At 38.1% G+C, this 22,125-nt stretch overlaps 1 protein-coding gene across 1 annotated transcript in view; it reads left to right on the top strand.

Moving 5' to 3' along the window:
• The window catches only part of gstcd (glutathione S-transferase, C-terminal domain containing), a 49,973-nt gene that overhangs the window by 4,438 nt on the left and 23,410 nt on the right, over positions 1 to 22,125 (top strand). Inside the window, exons 3-5 of the mRNA XM_016269366.1 lie at positions 894 to 1,325; positions 4,969 to 5,226; positions 11,659 to 11,752. Coding sequence (XP_016124852.1) covers positions 894 to 1,325; positions 4,969 to 5,226; positions 11,659 to 11,752 — 784 coding nt within the window. The remainder of the gene's footprint in view (positions 1 to 893; positions 1,326 to 4,968; positions 5,227 to 11,658; positions 11,753 to 22,125) is intronic.

The raw sequence follows: 22,125 nt of genomic DNA, 5'->3' as shown, positions 1-22,125 counted from the left end.
TATCTGGATACTTTAGATCAGTCGTGGGCCCTGTGTCTCATCAGGTTGCCCGTTGATGGCAACATAGGTCAAATTTCCCTGGCAACATTGCTCAAAAAGTTGCCCTGTGTATCATCAGCCTAAGATGGATATCATAACATTGACACATCTGTGCCCTATATCGCCTTGGAGTATTAAAAAAACAACTATTATGATGCACCTGGCTCAGTACAAAAAAAAAGGTTTATCAGGAGGAATTGTTGAGTATAAGATGCAGCTTAGCATCTCATGTACCAGTGTACACAGATGGATCAAAGACAGATGGACATGGATCTGCTGCAGTAGTGATTGGATCATAATGTTTTGGCAAGAGTATCCCTGGACAAAACTACATTTTCACAGCTGAAGCTTATGCATTACTTTTAACTCTAGAACAAATAGAAAAGGAACAACCAAATTTATTTTAAAAATGTGCACAGATTCAATGTCCTGCCTACAAGCACTTGAGTCTTTGAAAACTAAACATCCTACAATTGCAATTCAATATAGCCATCGTTGCTGATATGGCGTTAAAACATAAATAAATAAATAACCCTTTTTATGTGCTTTATTTTAATTTAAGAAAATAGCATCAGTTTGTAATATCAAACATTAATCAGTTATTGACCATAACATGTCAATAATTAGCGGCTTTTCAGTACTGGCTGCAATTTTAATATCAGTGCATTTCTAGTTTGCTTAATGTGAATCTATTATTCATATATGAATATATATATATTATATATTATTAATATGATTATATGAAACTCTGGAAATTTACAAAGACATGTCACATTATCCGTCCAGTTATTTCATGGGTCGTACATCACATGTATCTGTTATTAAATGATATCTAACTGTCGTTTGCTCCTCAGGTGAGTCAGTGGACTAGATTGTGTGAGCTGGACATTCCCTCTGCAGTGGAGGAACACTTACGAAACCCTGAAGACCAGATGTATCGACTTCCTGCTGCGGTCCTGAACTTAGAGAAGAGGTTAGGGGAACCCGTCAAAGTCCACAATGATGACAAGATACGCCGACAGAAGCTACAACAGCAGAAGAAGAGCGATTCTCGCCTAAAAGGCCCTAATACAGAGATGGAGAGTCCATCACATCCAGGTGTTGAGCTCTCTGCTGCTCTGGCGAAGCTCTCTGCAGATGCTGTTTCTGCTCCCGCCACCAGGGAGCGCTCTGACATCAGGAAAGTCAAGACCACAGATCTGCCAGAGCTGGAGCATGTGTTTGCAGAAGGGCTGTATTTCACCCTCACCGATGTCGTCCTGCTGCCCTGCATCCATCAATACCTGGTAAAACAAACAAATCGAAAGCAGTTTTTTTAATCTCATTACTTATAAATCACAATTCCTCACAAAGAGAGCCATTCATTTATTCGTTTTAGCAGTGGAATAGACCTTTGAGGCTCACAGGTGCTTTCAAGTTATATCAAACACAGACGTCTCTCGTGCTTCTGTGACTTCTACTTCAAGGTGATTCTCTCAGTCCTGCATTAAATAAGGCCAGTAGTTTCTATTGCACTGATGTCCCTGAACTCTTTCAGCTTGACTCGCCATGTCCACACGGGTATTTTTATAAACTGAGTTTTTCCTTCTTCCGTTTTTAAAAAATCTCCGTCCACATGAAAACGCAAACGCATGCTATGAAGCGCTGTCAAGAGCATGCCAAACCAACAGGTGGCGATATAATCTCAACCGTAAAGCCATGTTGGCCAATCAGAAGCCTGAAAAAGTCTCCAGTAGGCAGAGATAACAGCGCAGGCGCCGAACTCGCGTTCTTTAACGTTCCAAACATTTTTGAAAACGCCTGCCAGGGTGAAAATTTTCGAAAACTTCGGTTGCAGTGTTATCGTGTAGACAGCAAAAAACGGAGTTTTTGGCTTGTGACGTCGGCGCCTGCGCTGTTATCTCTGCCTACTGGAGATTTTTTCAGGCTTCTGATTGGCCAACATGGCTTTACGGTTGCGATTATATCGCCACCTGTTGGTTTGGCATGCTCTTGACAGCGCACGTCTCCCGGAAATCCTGTATAATTCAACCAATCCGATGACGACTTCGAAACTCCTGAAGTTTTTCCACTTTTGTGTGCCATATGCATCAGACGTTTAGCCAACGGTCTGTGAAGCTGAGACTACTTGCTAACTAAAAAGTTATATCCAGTTTGACACTGTAATGCCTTAAACCCTAAGACTGTTTTAAAAGAATAATTCATGTGCCTTTATAAAGTTCTAAGCTTACCATTTCTGCTTTTAAATTGATCAAAAAATGGCCCCATTGGCTTCCATTGTAAGTGTCTAAATGTAAATTCCAGTTTGGTTTTGTGAAGAAAAAGAGAGATGACCTGAAAAGACTTAAAGGGATAGTTCACCCATAAATGAAAATCACCCCATGATTTACTCACCCTCAAGCCATCCTAGGTGTATATGACTTTCTTCTTTCAGACAAATACAATCAACCTTATATTAAAAAATGTCCTGGCTCTTCCAAGCTTTATAATGGCAGTGAATGGGGGGAGATTTTGAAGCCCAAAAAACTGTGTCCATCCATCATAAAAGTACTCCTCACGGCTCCAGAGGGTTTATAAAGGCCTTCTGAAGCGAATCGATGCATTTGTGTGAGAAAAATATCCATATTTAAAACTTTATAAACCGTAATCTCAAGCTTCCGCTAACTCATACGCGTGTTCACGAGAGAGTGGTGTCCAGCGGATGACGTAGGATGTAGGCGTAGCATAAGCTCCGGTGAGAAGAGACAAACACGGAAGCGCAGAGGAGAGCACAAAACAAAATGGCGGTCATGAATTAGAAGTACAAAATGAGGATTTGTAAAGAAAAATGTCTGAGGATTTCGATATAAGCCGTGAGGAGACTGGTTTTCCTTTGCTGTAAACAAAACTTGGTTCTCGCGAGACTAGCATATTCTCATTGGAGCTTACGCTATACGCTTACATCCTACGTCATCCGCTGGAACGCCACTCTCTCGTGAACGTGCGTACGAAGCTCGAGATTATGGTTTATAAAGTTTTAAATATGGATATTTTTCTCACACAAACGCTTTGATTCACTTCAGAAGGCCTTTATTAACTCCCTGGAGCCGGGTGGAGTACTTTTATGATGGATGGACGCAGTTTTTTTCGGGGCTTCAAAATCTCTACCCCCATTCGCTGCCCATTATAAAGCTTGGAAGAGCCAGGATTTTTTTTATATAACTCCAATTGTATTCGTCTGAAAGAAGTTATATACACCTAGAATGTCTTGAGGGTGAGTAAATCATGGGGAAATTTTCATTTTGGGTGAACTATCCCTTTAATGCCACACACATGGTTGATTGAGCATACAGCTATTTAATATTTTTATAATGCTTATTTTACATTTTATTACTATTTTTAATTATTGAAATTTGTATTTGTCATACAACCCTGCTATTATTGCTCATACCCAGGGTTATGGACAAGAATGATACCTTGATATGTTCTAGACATAGACCTACACAACACAGGCATACTTTGAATTGATGTCTAGGGAGCAGAATATCATAGTGAATTTGTCCCTTCAGACACCCTGTGGTGTGTCTTTGAGGTGAAGTTGACGTGCCTCCGTCATCCATTTCTCTATCTCTCTGGTTCTTTCTCCTCTGCATTGTTCATTGCTCTTGTCGTTCTTTCACTCTTGGCTCTCTGTGGTCAGCGGCGCATCGGTGCCTCCTAGTTTCACACTCCGTCTAGCATGTCTCCCTCCTTCTGTCCTCCTCATCCCTTTCTCCTCGTCTTTCCTCTGCGGAGCGATGATAGAGCATCACAGCTCTGGAGCTGATCTCGGTTCAGTGGGCACAACACTTTGATGGGTTACTTAAGTCAGAGCATTTTGCTGTCAGTGCGCATTTTTTAATAAGCATTCACACTTTTTTTTTTAGAAAACTCCACAGGAGCACAACATACACACAGAGCCTCTGCTGTCTCGCCCATTTGTCATAATGATTTCGGAAATATGACCTACTCTTAAACTTGTCAATGTTTTTTAGCTCTTGATTTCAGTTTTGAATGAATCTCACAAAAAGTGCATAATAATGATAATAATAATTAAGAATTAATTAATATACATGTGCAAATTTATAATTTATTTAGCGTTGTGTCTAGCTGTAAATTTGTATGATTTTAATGTGAGCTGTTTAACAACAACAAAAAAAAAATATATATAAAATGACCATATTTGGGATATATATATATATATATATAGTATATAATAGCTTACATTAAAGTCATGCAAATAATTCCATGATGCATAAATATTTTGCAATTTAAATATCTTTTTCTCCCCATTGTATTGCAATGAATGTACTTAATTGTCATTAAAAAAATATTACAATACAAAACATTTGATCTTTATAACAGTCCTAAATGTGACCCTGGACCACAAAACCAGTCATAAGGGTCATTTTTTTCGAAATTGAGATGTATACATCATCTGAAAGCTGAATAAATGAGCTTTCTATTGATGTGTGGTTTATTAGGATAGGACAATATTTGGCCGAGATGCAACTATTTGAAAATCTGGAATCTGAGGGTGCAAAAAAATCTAAATATTGAGAAAATCGCCTTTAAAGTTGTCCAAATGAAGTTCTTAGCAATGCATATTACTAATCAAAAATTAAGTTTTGATATATTTACAGTAGGAAATTTACAAAATATCTTCATGGAACATGATCTTTACTTAATATCCTAATGATTTTTGGCATAAAAGAAAAATCAGTAATCTTGACCCATACAATGTATTTTTGGCTATTGCTACAAATATACCCCAGCGACTTAAGATTGGTTTTGTGCTCCAGGGTCACAAATGTCATCATTTTCTTAAAGCAAAGTATAATTTCATATGTGAATTTCATAGCCATACATTGATTATTTTTTTACATATTTTATTATGTCTTTCCATTCCAGATCTCGCTCCAAAAGCACACCCCCTCCACCCTTTCCCATCTCCCCTTGCTGCTGAGATGGTACCAGCGTGTACAGGAGCTCCCCAGCGTACTGAGGGCCGCAAAGGATTGTGGTATGGCCCTCCTCAGTCTCAGCACGGCCGACCCTTGCCCTCCCCAGCCGGAGAATCCACAACCCAGTGGAGCAGAGCAGGAAGGGCCACAACTCGAGCAAGAGCCCTTCATCGGGGGACCGCGACCAACTCTCACCAAACTGCAAGTAATTGAATTTCACTCACTTTCTCTTTCTCCCGCTCTCTTATTTGATTCTCCTCGTTCCTCTTCCCCTAACTTTTCCCTCACATGGAAGGAGATCACACATGCTGTGCACAGAAGCGCTTCTCTAAACCTGTCAGTGGTGAACTCACATAATCCCTAAACAGCGATCCGCTCTCAATATGTTCAGTGCTGTGCTCTCGTCCCTTTACGGCAGCCCTCTGTGCCACAGCGGGCCTGAACCATGATGATAAAGGATTTATGCACTCCAGCGAGGCAGAACAGTAGCCGTACTGACTCGCTCTTAACTGATGGGACTCCCTGCCGCTTGATACTTTAAGGAAGCTGGTATTACGGGGCTGTCTGACTCCGACAAGCACTGCGATTTCTTTCAGCTGTGAGTCTGACGTTCATTAGTTGTGGTAAATTAAATGTGGAGGGTAAACTTTAACATATAATGAAATGCTTACGTTTATCATGAAATATCCGTAATAAAAGAAAGCATTCATGAGCTTTATGTAAAAAGATATGTGATCACAGTAACCTAATTTCATGCTTCAGCAGATCGAAAGAACATGTGAAACATGAGTTCAGTGCAAATTTGCTTATTTTTCTTCATAAAAATAAGACATTGCATAAAATAAATATGAATTTTGTTGTTCTTCACACTTCTGCAGGCTGTAAATCACAATTATTAATATCATCGCTATGCTCACAATTTAAAAATAAAGTAAGTGGCAACTACAAACACCAAAAAATGTGTTTAATTGTATAGTTATTTAATTTCCCTCTAGATTTTTACAGGCACAGTGTTCAGTATCTGTACAATATATACACTACTGTTCAAAGGTTTGGAGTCAGTAAGTTTATATTTTTGAAAGAACTTGATACTTTTCAGCAAGGTTGCATTAAATTGCTCAAAAGTCACAGTAAATAATTTTACATTGTTACAATTTTTTTAATTCTGCAGCTGCTCATCCTTGATGATTCCAGGGTCACAAATGTCATCATTTTCTTAAAGCAAAGTATAATTTCATATGTGAATTTCATAGCCATACATTGATTATTTTTTTACATATTTTATTATGTCTTTCCATTCCAGATCTCGCTCCAAAAGCACACCCCCTCCACCCTTTCCCATCTCCCCTTGCTGCTGAGATGGTACCAGCGTGTACAGGAGCTCCCCAGCGTACTGAGGGCCGCAAAGGATTGTGGTATGGCCCTCCTCAGTCTCAGCACGGCCGACCCTTGCCCTCCCCAGCCGGAGAATCCACAACCCAGTGGAGCAGAGCAGGAAGGGCCACAACTCGAGCAAGAGCCCTTCATCGGGGGACCGCGACCAACTCTCACCAAACTGCAAGTAATTGAATTTCACTCACTTTCTCTTTCTCCCGCTCTCTTATTTGATTCTCCTCGTTCCTCTTCCCCTAACTTTTCCCTCACATGGAAGGAGATCACACATGCTGTGCACAGAAGCGCTTCTCTAAACCTGTCAGTGGTGAACTCACATAATCCCTAAACAGCGATCCGCTCTCAATATGTTCAGTGCTGTGCTCTCGTCCCTTTACGGCAGCCCTCTGTGCCACAGCGGGCCTGAACCATGATGATAAAGGATTTATGCACTCCAGCGAGGCAGAACAGTAGCCGTACTGACTCGCTCTTAACTGATGGGACTCCCTGCCGCTTGATACTTTAAGGAAGCTGGTATTACGGGGCTGTCTGACTCCGACAAGCACTGCGATTTCTTTCAGCTGTGAGTCTGACGTTCATTAGTTGTGGTAAATTAAATGTGGAGGGTAAACTTTAACATATAATGAAATGCTTACGTTTATCATGAAATATCCGTAATAAAAGAAAGCATTCATGAGCTTTATGTAAAAAGATATGTGATCACAGTAACCTAATTTCATGCTTCAGCAGATCGAAAGAACATGTGAAACATGAGTTCAGTGCAAATTTGCTTATTTTTCTTCATAAAAATAAGACATTGCATAAAATAAATATGAATTTTGTTGTTCTTCACACTTCTGCAGGCTGTAAATCACAATTATTAATATCATCGCTATGCTCACAATTTAAAAATAAAGTAAGTGGCAACTACAAACACCAAAAAATGTGTTTAATTGTATAGTTATTTAATTTCCCTCTAGATTTTTACAGGCACAGTGTTCAGTATCTGTACAATATATACACTACTGTTCAAAGGTTTGGAGTCAGTAAGTTTATATTTTTGAAAGAACTTGATACTTTTCAGCAAGGTTGCATTAAATTGCTCAAAAGTCACAGTAAATAATTTTACATTGTTACAATTTTTTTAATTCTGCAGCTGCTCATCCTTGATGATGATAAATGTTTCTTGAGCAGCAAATCAGCATATTAGAATGATTTCTGAAGGATCACGTGACACTGAAGACTGGAGTAATGATGCTGGAAATTCAGCTTTGCATCACAGCAATAAATTACATTTTAAAATATATTCAAATAGAAAACCATTCTTTTAAATTGAAATAATATTTCACTGTTTTACTGTATTTTTGATCAAATAAATGCAGCTTTGGTGAGCATAAGAGACTTCTTTCAAAACATAAAAAATCTTACCAATCCCACACTTTTGAACTGTAGTGCAACTAGGTATTAAATATTAGGATTTGTTTTTATTGAACAGTTTTCATTGAAAACGAGTTGGTATTGTGGCCTTGAACACAAATGGCTCTCAAAACTCAAGTCTTCCCTGATTAAAAAGAACAATTAAAGGAGTTTCATATTTTGGTCCATTAATTTTATTATAAAAAATAATACCAGTAGTACCAGTTTCATTTATCTTCATTGCCTTCAAGAATCATGCGCACCACGTTTTCATTTAATTAACAGTGATGCATTATAACAAAACTCTGAAAGAAATGATTATTTTCACCTAATATAATTATAGTTCACCTAATTCCATTTTTTTTTTGTGTGGATATAGTGTTCAAATTGGTTTGGGTCCACTGTACAACATACTTTTTGAGTGCTGTTAACCCTTGTACCTCTGTACAAGTTTGTGCTTTTCCCACCAATTTTAAAACTTTGTAATGCAGCACAAAAGCAAACCTTATTGTTGTTTTTTTATTGATGAATCACTTTCTGTAGTCACAGACCCCCATGTTTCTCACCTTTCCAGATAATAATGCACCCATAAGGCTGTATTTCATGGAAAGCTCAGCTTGTGACATCATTACTCTGTCCTGATGAGGGCTCTCTTTTTCCCAGGAGGAACCGCTGATTCAGTCCATAACCTCCTGTGCGGTCTTTTGCCTTCTTATTCAATTTCCCACCACTTCCATAGCAGACCTGCTGATTTACCCAGCATCTAAACGGCCTACAAACTCCAACACTTCATCGGTGCCAAAATCTGCCGATAATGAGTAAAGAGTCCGCAGTGGTCTCGTACACTTCTGCTGTATGATTCCCGCAGGAGAGGCAAACAGAGTAACAATGCTGGGTCTCTTTTCTGTCTGCCCTGGACCACAATGCTATATTCGAGTCCCCAGCAGGTGATAAAAGCACACAGCTGCCGTCAAGTTTTCAGGCCTGCTGCAGAACTTCTCTTCCAGATTTTTTTGTGTGTGTGTGTTTGGTTTTTGCCAACTCTGGCATTCTGCAACTATAAATCAGATATTTCCCGTCACGCTAGTGGATATCAATTTGGTGTGTGTGAATGTGTTGGAGCTCAGCAGGCTCTCTTAATGCATAGCAGTCCGCTGGGATTTTCCAGGCTGCGTGCTTTCTGCTTTAGGTCTGCTCTGCAGCTGTTGCTGGTGGCTTATTGCTTTAGAGCAAATTACATTTTCATCTGTGGAGCCAAACCTTATGGCCAGCCTGGATTTGTAATGGCAGAGCAGCAAACAGAGATGCACCCTCACTAGCTACTGTTTAACAACCAGAACCAGACCTAAATTCTAAATCAATGACCAAGAGCATCTCACAAGCTCCATTTGGTGGTTTAAGAGAGAATTAATACGATTTGTGAATTGAGGTGCGGCTAAAGGGTGTCGTTAGGCATGACGCACAGCATTATATTATATTGTTCATTTTAGCATGTCTGTAATGTTGTGTTGACCAATCAGAAGCCAAGATTTGTAGGATTCTAAAGTTTTTATTGCAAATTTGAAAATGTGCCTTCATTGCAAGAAGGAAAATAAATTATTTTTAAAATAAACTATATAAAAGATAATGCAATATTCAGATTTGCAGTGATATTAGGAATACTAAGCTGTCCATTATTAGACTGGGTTTTAGTATTATGGTAACATGTTTTTGTAAAAAAAAATTCTAGAGCCCAACCGATATAGGTTTTTTTTGGGGCCGATACCGATATTAGGGAGTAAAAAAAGGCAGATATCGATATTTCGGCCGATATTCTTTGTGTATATTATAGTACAGTACCAGTCAAAAGTTTGGACACTTTCCAATTCGAGGGTCAAAACATTTGACTGGTACTATATATAGAATACAGTATATACATAAACACATTTTTTGCAATGATCACTCAAATGTGGTGATCAAACACTTATAATGACGTGACAAAGATACGTAATGGAGGCTGCTGCCTGAACAAGAGACCTCCTTACTGAAGTGAAAGTGTTGACTGGTGTCACTGTTTCGTGAACGCGCCGGCGGATATCCACCAAATTCAGGGGATCCCTTCAGCTGAGGAGCCCTCTCGAATGCCACCCTCTGCGCGTCGGTAGCCCCCCGGGATCGCTTGATCGGTCGGCGCCGGACCACTAATTTAACCACCCGTAACTCCCGAACCCCGGGAGCTATCGACGCGGGGGTGGTCTCATTCGAAAGCGGGCCTCTAGACGTACACTCAAATCGTGTTCGAGAGGTTTCCTCGAACTGAAGGGATCCCCTGAATTTGGTGTGGATTCGCAGCGCCGTTATGGAGATATGGCCGTTCAAAGTTTTAATGGTTTTCCATAGACTTAAGCTTTAAAGCGTTTCATCCAGGTCGCCAGTAGCAAACAATGGAGCGCGCTCTGCTGGACAAACTAAGTAATTACACCATTTCAAGCATTTTATCTGCGTTATATGTTCTGTAAAAAAAAATTCATATCGACGGCATATTCGCTGATACAGATATATCGGCAACAGGCTCATATCGGCCGATAATATCAGCAAAACGATATATCGGTCAGGCTCTAATTTTTTCAATTATTTACAAGTATGCATAAATGAATGTACAATTATGACCTTACACACCTTTTTGCTAGTTTTGTACACAATTGAATTAATAATGTTTTATAATAGATAGTGAAAGAAAAGCATCCAACAAGATAGATAGTGAAGGAAAAGCAGCCCACAAGTGATAATTACCATTTAATATAAAAAATATCCTGTTTAATTTACAGTAAAAATTTGGCTAAAAATTCACCATAAAAAATTTTCACTTTATTTACAAGTATGCATAAATGAATGTACAATTATGACCTTACACACCTTTTTGCTAGTTTTGTACACAATTGAATTAATAATGTTTTATAATAGATAGTGAAAGAAAAGCATCCAACAAGATAGATAGTGAAGGAAAAGCAGCCCACAAGTGATAATTACCATTTAATATAAAAAATATCCTGTTTAATTTACAGTAAAAATTTGGCTAAAAATTCACCATAAAAAATAATGTGACAATGTTTTGGGTATAACGGGATTGTCGGTTGTATATTTAACTTAAAACCATATATTTCATTAAGTGATACAATTTTAAGATGCTGAGTTTAACTGCCAAAATCTGCTTTTTAATTTAAAATGTCCCAACCACTGTAATGTTACCAGGTGTTACAGTAGAAAGGCACAAGATGAATCAGAGTTCCGTGTGCATAAAACAGGATCAGTCATACACACAAAGACAAAACACCACCAGGTGTTAAAAATAAGAAGAAACAAACTTGAATGCTTGAATTATTCCTTTAATTGCTTATTGCCTGTATGTTTTGTTAAACAAAAAACATTTCCTTCACCCCGTTCCACATGAGTTTGTTTGGTATTTCAGGTTAATTTAATTCTAAACGGGTGACTAACTAAAAAATCCCCAACACAACACCATATATTGACTTCTGTGTCTGTTGCATTGTATCTATTAGTACTTGGTTTGTATCTCATATTCTCAATGTGGAATAATCAACATAGCACACTTTTTACCCATTCCCATCTCTTTGATTATTAAGTACCAACTAGGAAAAATGTCAAATCAATTGTAGGACTTCAACCTTTAAAGGAGTTTCTAAAGTGGGTTGAACTGCTCCGTAACTGGGTCCTGGTTTAATTACCACCTTGTCTCAGGTGTTCTGAGGAAGTGTGAAAAGTAGTCAGCTTCAATAAAAAGCTCTTGCCTGGAGGCTTCTGTCGGTATTCTATGGTTTAACCTGTGTTTATATGTTCTTTTGTCCTGCAGGAGAATGGAATAGACGCTGTTTACTCTGCTCACCCTTGCCCTACATGGACAGTTGATTGGGAGAGCCTGCCGGCAGCTGTCAACCCCACTGAAGGTAACCTTGGGTGTATTTTCCACACAACTGGAAGACAACCTTTCACCTTTAACATGCCAATTGTGAAAAGCATCTTTTTTATTTATATAATATTGAAATATTTGAGTAGAACTTTTTTGGTAGTTATGCAGCCAATGCATTGAAACAAAACAGGGTTTTATTGACAACATTAAGTAGAGAGGCAAAGAAAAGATGAGTAAGAAAAGGGGAAATTCCTTGTCTTGCTCTACTCAACATGTCAATAAAACCTTGTTTTTTCTAATTTCCATCAGCCAATCCTGTAAGGATGCTGAGAACTGTTTTCACACTCTCTTTTGAAGCATTCAAAATTGTAATCCACTATGCATGACAAAAAATATACTTGTCAAAGGAATAACAGTATTGCAGTACTTCCTGTGTTTCCTTGATTTCATTTTCAACTGTTGCTGCTTCACACAGTGCCTGATATAATTTCAACAATTGATGTGACAGCTTTAATGTCTATGATTGATAGGCATAGAATAAGTAATTAAGACCATTTTGTTTCCTATTTCTAGGCATTGCTTTGACTTTTTGTAAGCAACTGTATACCTGTAGAAATATGTTTCCGAGCAGAGAGTATTCATGCCTGTCCTGTGCTCAGGGGTCTTAACTAGCTCAAACAGCAGGCAGCTGTTTTTCACCAGGAATGAGTGAGATGCCAATCACCTCGCACAGACAGTCGAGTGAGCTCCGTGGAGAGACAGAAATCCAGTTCATTTAAAGAGTCTGGAAACAATCCTCATCGACTCGCGCCCCTGAGAGCATAATTTACTTGAGTCAAAAGATAATTTAATCATATAATTCCGGTTGGTAAGAAAGACAAATACAAGGGATGTCAGAGTTTGTGCTTAGGAAATTTGATACCTAATTGTCTGCTTTTTGAGGGAAGATTTTGAAAAGAAACTCTTATCTCAAATATATAAGGAGCGTAGAGCATCCTTTCCAGTGTTATCATTAACTAAAACAAAAACGAAGACTAAAATTATTAAAAAAAATTTTTTTTTTAAATCTGTTACTTCAAATAAATGTTAACTTAAAACATTAAAAAAACAAACTTATTTTATTTTAGCTACAGTGGGTACGGAAAGTATTCAGACCCCCTTAAATTTTTCACTCTTTGTTATATTGCAGCCATTTGCTAAAATCATTTAAGTTAATTTTTTTCCTCATTAATGTACACACAGCACCCCATATTGACAGAAAAACACAGAATTGTTGACATTTTTGCAGATGTATTAAAAAAGAAAAACTGAAATATCACATGATCCTAAGTATTCAGACCCTTTGCTGTGACACTCAAATATTTAACTCAGGTGCTGTCCATTTCTTCCGATCATCCTTGAGATGGTTCTACACCTTCATTTGAGTCCAGCTGTGGTTGATTATACTGATTGGACTTGATTAGAAAAGCCACACACCTGTCTATATAAGACCTTACAGCTCACAGTGCATGTCAGAGCAAATGAGAATCATGAGGTCAAAGGAACTGCCTGAAGAGCTCAGAGACAGAATTGTGGCAAGGCACAGATCTGGCCAAGGCTACAAAAAAAATTCTGCTGTATTTAACTTAAAACCATATATTTCATTAAGTGATACAATTTTAAGATGCTGAGTTTAACTGCCAAAATCTGCTTTTTAATTTAAAATGTCCCAACCACTGTAATGTTACCAGGTGTTACAGTAGAAAGGCACAAGATGAATCAGAGTTCCGTGTGCATAAAACAGGATCAGTCATACACACAAAGACAAAACACCACCAGGTGTTAAAAATAAGAAGAAACAAACTTGAATGCTTGAATTATTCCTTTAATTGCTTATTGCCTGTATGTTTTGTTAAACAAAAAACATTTCCTTCACCCCGTTCCACATGAGTTTGTTTGGTATTTCAGGTTAATTTAATTCTAAACGGGTGACTAACTAAAAAATCCCCAACACAACACCATATATTGACTTCTGTGTCTGTTGCATTGTATCTATTAGTACTTGGTTTGTATCTCATATTCTCAATGTGGAATAATCAACATAGCACACTTTTTACCCATTCCCATCTCTTTGATTATTAAGTACCAACTAGGAAAAATGTCAAATCAATTGTAGGACTTCAACCTTTAAAGGAGTTTCTAAAGTGGGTTGAACTGCTCCGTAACTGGGTCCTGATTTAATTACCACCTTGTCTCAGGTGTTCTGAGGAAGTGTGAAAAGTAGTCAGCTTCAATAAAAAGCTCTTGCCTGGAGGCTTCTGTCGGTATTCTATGGTTTAACCTGTGTTTATATGTTCTTTTGTCCTGCAGGAGAATGGAATAGACGCTGTTTACTCTGCTCACCCTTGCCCTACATGGACAGTTGATTGGGAGAGCCTGCCGGCAGCTGTCAACCCCACTGAAGGTAACCTTGGGTGTATTTTCCACACAACTGGAAGACAACCTTTCACCTTTAACATGCCAATTGTGAAAAGCATCTTTTTTATTTATGTAATATTGAAATATTTGAGTAGAACTTTTTTGGTAGTTATGCAGCCAATGCATTGAAACCAAACAGGGTTTTATTGACAACATTAAGTAGAGAGGCAAAGAAAAGATGAGTAAGAAAAGGGGAAATTCCTTGTCTTGCTCTACTCAACATGTCAATAAAACCTTGTTTTTTCTAATTTCCATCAGCCAATCCTGTAAGGATGCTGAGAACTGTTTTCACACTCTCTTTTGAAGCATTCAAAATTGTAATCCACTATGCATGACAAAAAATATACTTGTCAAAGGAATAACAGTATTGCAGTACTTCCTGTGTTTCCTTGATTTCATTTTCAACTGTTGCTGCTTCACACAGTGCCTGATATAATTTCAACAATTGATGTGACAGCTTTAATGTCTATGATTGATAGGCATAGAATAAGTAATTAAGACCATTTTGTTTCCTATTTCTAGGCATTGCTTTGACTTTTTGTAAGCAACTGTATACCTGTAGAAATATGTTTCCGAGCAGAGAGTATTCATGCCTGTCCTGTGCTCAGGGGTCTTAACTAGCTCAAACAGCAGGCAGCTGTTTTTCACCAGGAATGAGTGAGATGCCAATCACCTCGCACAGACAGTCGAGTGAGCTCCGTGGAGAGACAGAAATCCAGTTCATTTAAAGAGTCTGGAAACAATCCTCATCGACTCGCGCCCCTGAGAGCATAATTTACTTGAGTCAAAAGATAATTTAATCATATAATTCCGGTTGGTAAGAAAGACAAATACAAGGGATGTCAGAGTTTGTGCTTAGGAAATTTGATACCTAATTGTCTGCTTTTTGAGGGAAGATTTTGAAAAGAAACTCTTATCTCAAATATATAAGGAGCGTAGAGCATCCTTTCCAGTGTTATCATTAACTAAAACAAAAACGAAGACTAAAATTATTAAAAAAAATTTTTTTTTTAAATCTGTTACTTCAAATAAATGTTAACTTAAAACATTAAAAAAAACAAACTTATTTTATTTTAGCTACAGTGGGTACGGAAAGTATTCAGACCCCCTTAAATTTTTCACTCTTTGTTATATTGCAGCCATTTGCTAAAATCATTTAAGTTAATTTTTTTCCTCATTAATGTACACACAGCACCCCATATTGACAGAAAAACACAGAATTGTTGACATTTTTGCAGATGTATTAAAAAAGAAAAACTGAAATATCACATGGTCCTAAATATTCAGACCCTTTGCTCAGTATTTAGTAGTCGTGATTTCTCATTGTCTTTTATTTTTACTAAAATAACTAAAACTGAAATAAAAATTAATAGGAGAACTGTATAGACAATTAAAATATATATTAATAAAAATGACAAAAACATGTATAGAAAGTTAATGGTGACCACCACTATCAAACCATATTATTCTTAAGTTTTGGTCTGCTCCTTACACAAAGCTATCATATGCCTTCAGTAGACTTGGAATATAGTGACATATATGGACTACTGATATTATGATTTTTTTTTTTCTTTTTTGATGTTTGACAGCCTCCAAAATTGCATTGCATAGAAGAGAGCAGCTTGATCATTCTTCTCCTTTTGTTTTCCATGAGTGAATGGAAATACAGGTTTGGAATGGTTTAATATGCAGTTTCTTTTAGCCCATAAGATATATTCCATGTATTTTACTGTAAGGCCAAAGTTACTGCTTTTTCCTGCATAGGCCAGAGTCAAAGGAGAGTTTCATGATTTTTACTTTCTCTCAAGATAATAACTGTCTATCTTCCATTTGCATTCTAAGATTGCTTATTATTTGAGGCTTTTAGGAGATTTTTCTTTTTTCTCTTCAGTGCAGTCTGTAGTGAACTTCCATTGTTCTGTTCACATTTGCATCAAACTCTATTTCAGAGATTTTTTCAGAGATGAACTCCCAAATGAGTATAAATGATTGTCTGCAATGTGCTGTGAGAACACAAGTACAAATTCCCTGGAGATTTTAGATGGTCCATGAGTCATGTTGCCTCTGCTGCTGATTTTCTAGTGTTTTAATGCAGGGCCCTTCAGAGAAAACAATTCTGATACACACACTGAACATAGGCACTTAGGTGAACCCCCACATGCAAAAGTATGTTGCTTTTATTTGGTACCATCTTTTCCTTTACTATAGTAGCTCTCTGTCTGTCAGCATGCGTCCACACATGCCTCCCTCTAATGTCTTTTCAAGTGCTGAATTCATGAGCAGTAACAGAGAGAAGGTGTAAGAACAGAGAGGCCTGTATATGTCCTGCTGTTTGTTACGAATCCTCTATCACCTCAGCACTCCACTAATCGCTCCTGTCGCCTTTCAACACTCAGGTAACCTGTGGAGTAAAGACAAGCTCCATTGTTATGGGATTGTCATAGTCGGCAACTGTTGTATCAGCAGTCTGCCTGTGCCGCCCAGAGCTCTGACACTTGAATTGTTGTATCGTAACTTTAAAACCAGGTTACTCAAGCAGACATTTATATGTGCAGTCAGCAGATCCTGGCTTCCCACACAAAGGAAAACATGTTCTCCTGATGTTTAAGTGCTAGTCAGTAGAGCTCCTGACTAGAAGATGGTGTAGGAGTGCCTCAAGGCACCGTGTTGGGCCCCTCCACATTGTGGGACTAAACATTATCTTTACATGATTTTCCCACTATGTGTATGGTGATGATAACCCCATGTTCACATTGAACATTGAGAGTGTCGTCTTGGACAATTTCTACCTCTCTTGTAATATTTTTACCCGCATTTAGTTGTTTCAGGGTGTGTTAGTTTCAATGTCTGCGTCATGGGATAAGATGTTGGTACGTGAGCTGTCGTATGGACAAGATTACAAAGTCTGGTTTAATTTGAGAGATTGGCTTCAGCACTAGAGTCTTTGGAAATTTGACACGCTCTGTTCCCAAAAAGGCAGTGAATGAATTTTATTTATTGGCCGTTTTCTTTGGGAGCCATTTTAGCTAAATATTTAGACGTTTGTGAGACTACTGCAACTACCACCCACATTTTGCAAGCCACCTTCTGAGTGCTGATAAATATTGTTTTAAATTGAGGGCAGTCTGTGGGAGGATTGCATCGCCAGGGTGTCTATTATGCAGTTTGTCGAGAGCAGGAGAGAGAACTAGTCGCTGTCACCACTACAGAGCAGAGAGAAGCCCCGGGGGCCACCTGGGAAACGTGGTTGGCTGTGGTGCCTTGAATGTAAATTAATTTCCACTGTCGACAAGTGGCCCTGTTGAGCATTAAGACACTCCAGTGTGTTTATGTGGGAAGGGGCCGTTTACATGGGAGGTGCATTCCGGACACATCAGCATGTTTTGGCAGCTACTTGTCTGAAATGCTTCATCTCTAGACAGTTTATGGCCATAGTGGAGGGAAGGTCAAATGAAAACCTCCAGAACCTTCAAAGAAGCGTTATTGCTCAGTCACATGATTGAATGACTTAGAAATGACTTCTAAACCCTTAAAGACACATGCTGCTTCATCTTAAGGAGCTAGACTTTGACAGTTGGCAAACGTTCGGTCAGTAGTGATTTTAAGACTGTAAGAGACCTTCTTGGCTGACTTATAAAAGTGATCAGCACAGTACGAGGCTGGCATGCAACCCTGTAGCAGCCTTGCAGACATGAGTTTGTTTCTTGGTGACTCAAAATAACCTATGCACCCCGATACTTGGAAACTTGTTAGTTAGATTTCAATATTTTCTTGCCCTTTTTTGCATCAGATAATCTGTGGCAGTGAAGTCTTAGGCAGAGTTAACCTGCTGCTTTGCCTATTATTGCTCACTTTAGTGGCTTGGCTATATTAACACATTTAGAAGCATTGTGAATAGTTACTGTAGCTTGACTTATACCTGAATTAGTCAGTGTTGATGCTCCGACTTCTCAAAGCACCATTCAGAGTTGAATTGAAACTACCTTTTAAATTACACTTCAGCTCTTGAATTTAGAATTACAATGTGGAATTCCAGTTTGAATATAAGAATGTAGAATTAAAATAAATTGAAATTAATATAACTGTCATTTTTAAACTTTGAATGTTTGCTTGAAAAAGCTTTTATTAAAAGTTTTGAAAATGGTTTTTAAAAGTCTTTTTATATATATTTGAGATGACCCCACAGGTATATACATTTGTATTTTCTTTATATATTTCATTATATTTAATAAAAATGAACTTTTGTGCATCAGGGTATAAGAACACTTCATTTCCCAGAATGCACTACCTGTATTAATAATTACATTTCAGAAAGTTCTTCCTCCTATCATTTCAATTCAACTTTGTGTTGATTGTGGCCAATTCAATTCAAATTCACACTCCTAGATTAAAAGTGAGCCAAATCTTTATTCTGAAAATTATCTGTATTCACCAGATAATTGAAGCTGTAGGTCCCACTTTTCCCCTCATACACGTGCCAACTACAAATGGCACTTACCCTTCCTGGAGCTGATATTTCGTTCAGTTTGATTAATTGAGCCTCCATTTCTTCAGTTAGATTGGTTCAGTTAATCAATACCAATTAAATGTTGCTGTCAAAGCTGGCTTGCGGTTTTGTTGGTTCCAACTGGAGATTCATCAGCACTTTCTCAGCTTGGTAGCGGTTTCGATATAGGCCACAGTCCAGAAAGCTTTAAATGAGTTTTACTAATTGATCAAATGTCTGAGTCATGAATTTGAGTGCAATACAGCAGTTCTTTTTATTTTCAAAATGCCATCTAATTAATATTTATGCGTCACTTTCTTAACCTGGTAATGTTATTTTTCTCATTATGTAAAGAAGGATTTGGGTTTTTTATATTTATAAATATCTATCCTTATGCAGTGCTTGGGTGCCAATGGTTGATGGTTAATTTAATTTATGCTTGTGTTATAATTTACAGCCTGGTTACAGTGTGAAACAAGCATCTCTTCTGCTCTCTTCTCAGCCTTTAGATTGTCCTTGTTTATTTTCATGCTGTGTTATTCTGTTGTTATCCTGAATAATACATTGGATCAGGCCATAAAGAACCATAAATTACAAGTGTTATTTGCATTTATTTTCTTTTTTTCACCCTTCTCATGTCTCGCTCTTCTGCAATTTTCACTGTATCTTCTTTTCTTCCTTTTCAGATTCTCATTTCATACACAATGTCTGTAGTTAGGCATCATCCTTCAGATGCTGACCTCCACCTGTAACTCCTGTCTAGCTGTCAAATCAATTTTTTCCCGAATGTCCACTTGGGCATACTGGATTTCTGCTCTCAAATGACTGGCTTTCAAGTTTTTTTTGTAAATATACCATTTATGCTGAAGACTAAACTTTTTTTAAATAAAACGTTTTCTTTTGGATTCAGTCGAGTCCGTTTACAAGAACACCAGTAGTCACATTCAAAACTCTCTTTTCTCACTTTTTTTTTGGCTAAAGATGCTCATGCTAAACTGCAAAAAAGCACCTAATTATCACCTATTCCTTCCAAAGGTCTGTGAAGAGTCTTATCGAGACCTCTTTTTTGGTTATTGGTCTAAGGAGTGTATAGAGTTTTTTGTTCTTAGCAATTTGGGAGCAATGTTGTTCAGCTTTTCAAAAAAAAAAAAAAAAAAATCGAAATGTACACCTTGTTCTCTCGACCAGAGATGTAGATGCTTTTATTAATCTGTCTGAACAGTTTTGAGGTTAAATAATCTAATTTCTTTGTCATTGGATAATATGGATTCATGAATTTATTGATGTACATTTCAAAGTACTGAGTGAAACCATTCAATCTGGATTCATACTATATAGGCCAATATATTATTCATATAATTATATGTAATTCATACTGGTATTCTGTAGTTTGATTTGTCTGTTTTACTAAATTTACAATTTAGCAGTAAGTGCACACAGTTCTTTAGGGGTGAAAAATGTACACCTTGTTCTCTCGACCAGAGATGTAGATGCTTTTATTCATCTGTCTGAACAGTTTTGAGGTTAAATAATCTAATTTCTTTGTCATTGGATAATATGGATTCATGAATTTATTGATGTACATTTCAAAGTACTGAGTGAAACCATTCAATCTGGATTCATACTATATAGGCCAATATATTATTCATAGAATTATATGTAATTCATACTGGTATTCTGTGGTTTGATTTGTCTGTATTACTAAATTTACAATTTAGCAGTAAGTGCACACAGTTCTTTAGGGGTGACATCTTTCCCTGCACCATGAATTAACTGAAAGTTGCTTTGGATTAAAGCATCCACATAAATGTAAAATGTAACTGTATTATTCCAGCTGATATGACAGATGTAGGGGAAGTTCTGCAATAATTTCTGCAACTTTCATCATTACAACTGTGCAAGGCCTTAGTTAAAAACTTGCTGTAGAAAACTTTGGAGGGGCGGGGAAAGTGAGATTTTGAGAGACAGCACTCTCAGTAAAGATTCCCATGTGGCTTGCAGCTGCAGGTTGAGTACCTAAGCTCTAGCGTCTATGAAGATTCTCTGATTTCTTTCTCAGATGGAGATCATTTCCCAGGCCTCTCTTAAATCCTGACTTAAAGCCGGGCTCCTCTGCACCGTGCTCATCTTTCTGTGAGAGTAAAACATTTCTCGATCGGATAGTTCCTGTCAGAACTGGAATCATTCTGGCTAAGAGGGCATAAATCCCAGCAGGCTTTTGATCATTCCTGCTTCTGCATCTTGCAACCCAGGTGGGTCGCTCTTCTAGGCATTTTTGTCAAATTAGAATCCGGTCCTTGTCTTGACAGTTCAGTTGTGCGCAGTGAAATGAAGGCGCAAAGTCTTCCGGAGAGAATGAAGTGTTGCACAGATCACTTTTCGCACTGCCTAATGGCTGTTCTGCCTGGCTTTTTTGGTTGACTAATAAACCGAAGGGCTGCTTGAATCTCTTTGCTCTCTCTGACAGCATGTCTGTCTGGAGATGGGTCGCCTTTTTCTACCTCGCCGTCACTCTTCTCCTTCTCAATGTCTTTGAAAGAATGAGATGCTCATGTCCATCAAACCCAAGGAGGTCCATAATAGCTGATGAAAGCTGGCATTGGACCCATAGAAGTATGCGGTGTGACCTTTCCAAGCAGCTGTCCTAAGCAGAGACATAAAAATCTGCAGACAAGGAAAGACATTCATTCCTTTTCAGAACCTTTCAAAAACAAATTGGACACTTGAAAACATCTACTGCTCTTCTAGGCGTTTTTGTCAAATTAGAATCCGGTCCTTGTCTTGACAGTTCAGTTGTGCGCAGTGAAATGAAGGCGCAAAGTCTTCCGGAGAGAATGAAGTGTTGCACAGATCACTTTTCGCACTGCCTAATGGCTGTTCTGCCTGGCTTTTTCGGTTGACTAATAAACCGAAGGGCTGCTTGAATCTCTGTGCTCTCTCTGACAGCATGTCTGTCTGGAGATGGGTCGCCTTTTTCTACCTCGCCGTCACTCCTCTCCTTCTCAATGTCTTTGAAAGAATGAGATGCGCATGTCCATCAAACCCAAGGAGGTCCATAATAGCTGATGAAAGCTGGCATTGGACCCGTAGAAGTATGCGGTGTGACCTTTCCAAGCAGCTGTCCTAAGCAGAGACATGAAAATCTGCAGACAAGGAAAGACATTCATTCCTTTTCAGAACCTTTCAAAAACAAATTGGACACTTGAAAACATCTACTGTAATACTATGAATGGTATATATGTTGGTTGCTAAAATCATGATAAATCATGCTAACCAGACCTTGATCTCTTGACCGTACCACATCCCTGTGCTGCTTTATTGCGTATTTACTGTAAAACTGCCAAAAGGCTGGTTCCCCCTTTTCACACCATGTTCTTGTAAGAGCAAATTGTGTTGGAAAGAAAAATCTTTTTCACCAATTGCTCAAGAGCAATTTGATGTTGAGGTTTTGCACTTATTTTGGCTCT

Source organism: Sinocyclocheilus grahami, unplaced genomic scaffold (assembly GCF_001515645.1).
Source record: "Sinocyclocheilus grahami isolate Dianchi unplaced genomic scaffold, SAMN03320097.WGS_v1.1 scaffold51.1, whole genome shotgun sequence".
In the NCBI taxonomy this organism is placed as follows: Eukaryota; Metazoa; Chordata; class Actinopteri; order Cypriniformes; family Cyprinidae; genus Sinocyclocheilus; species Sinocyclocheilus grahami.
This window is presented reverse-complemented; position numbering and strand designations above follow the sequence as displayed.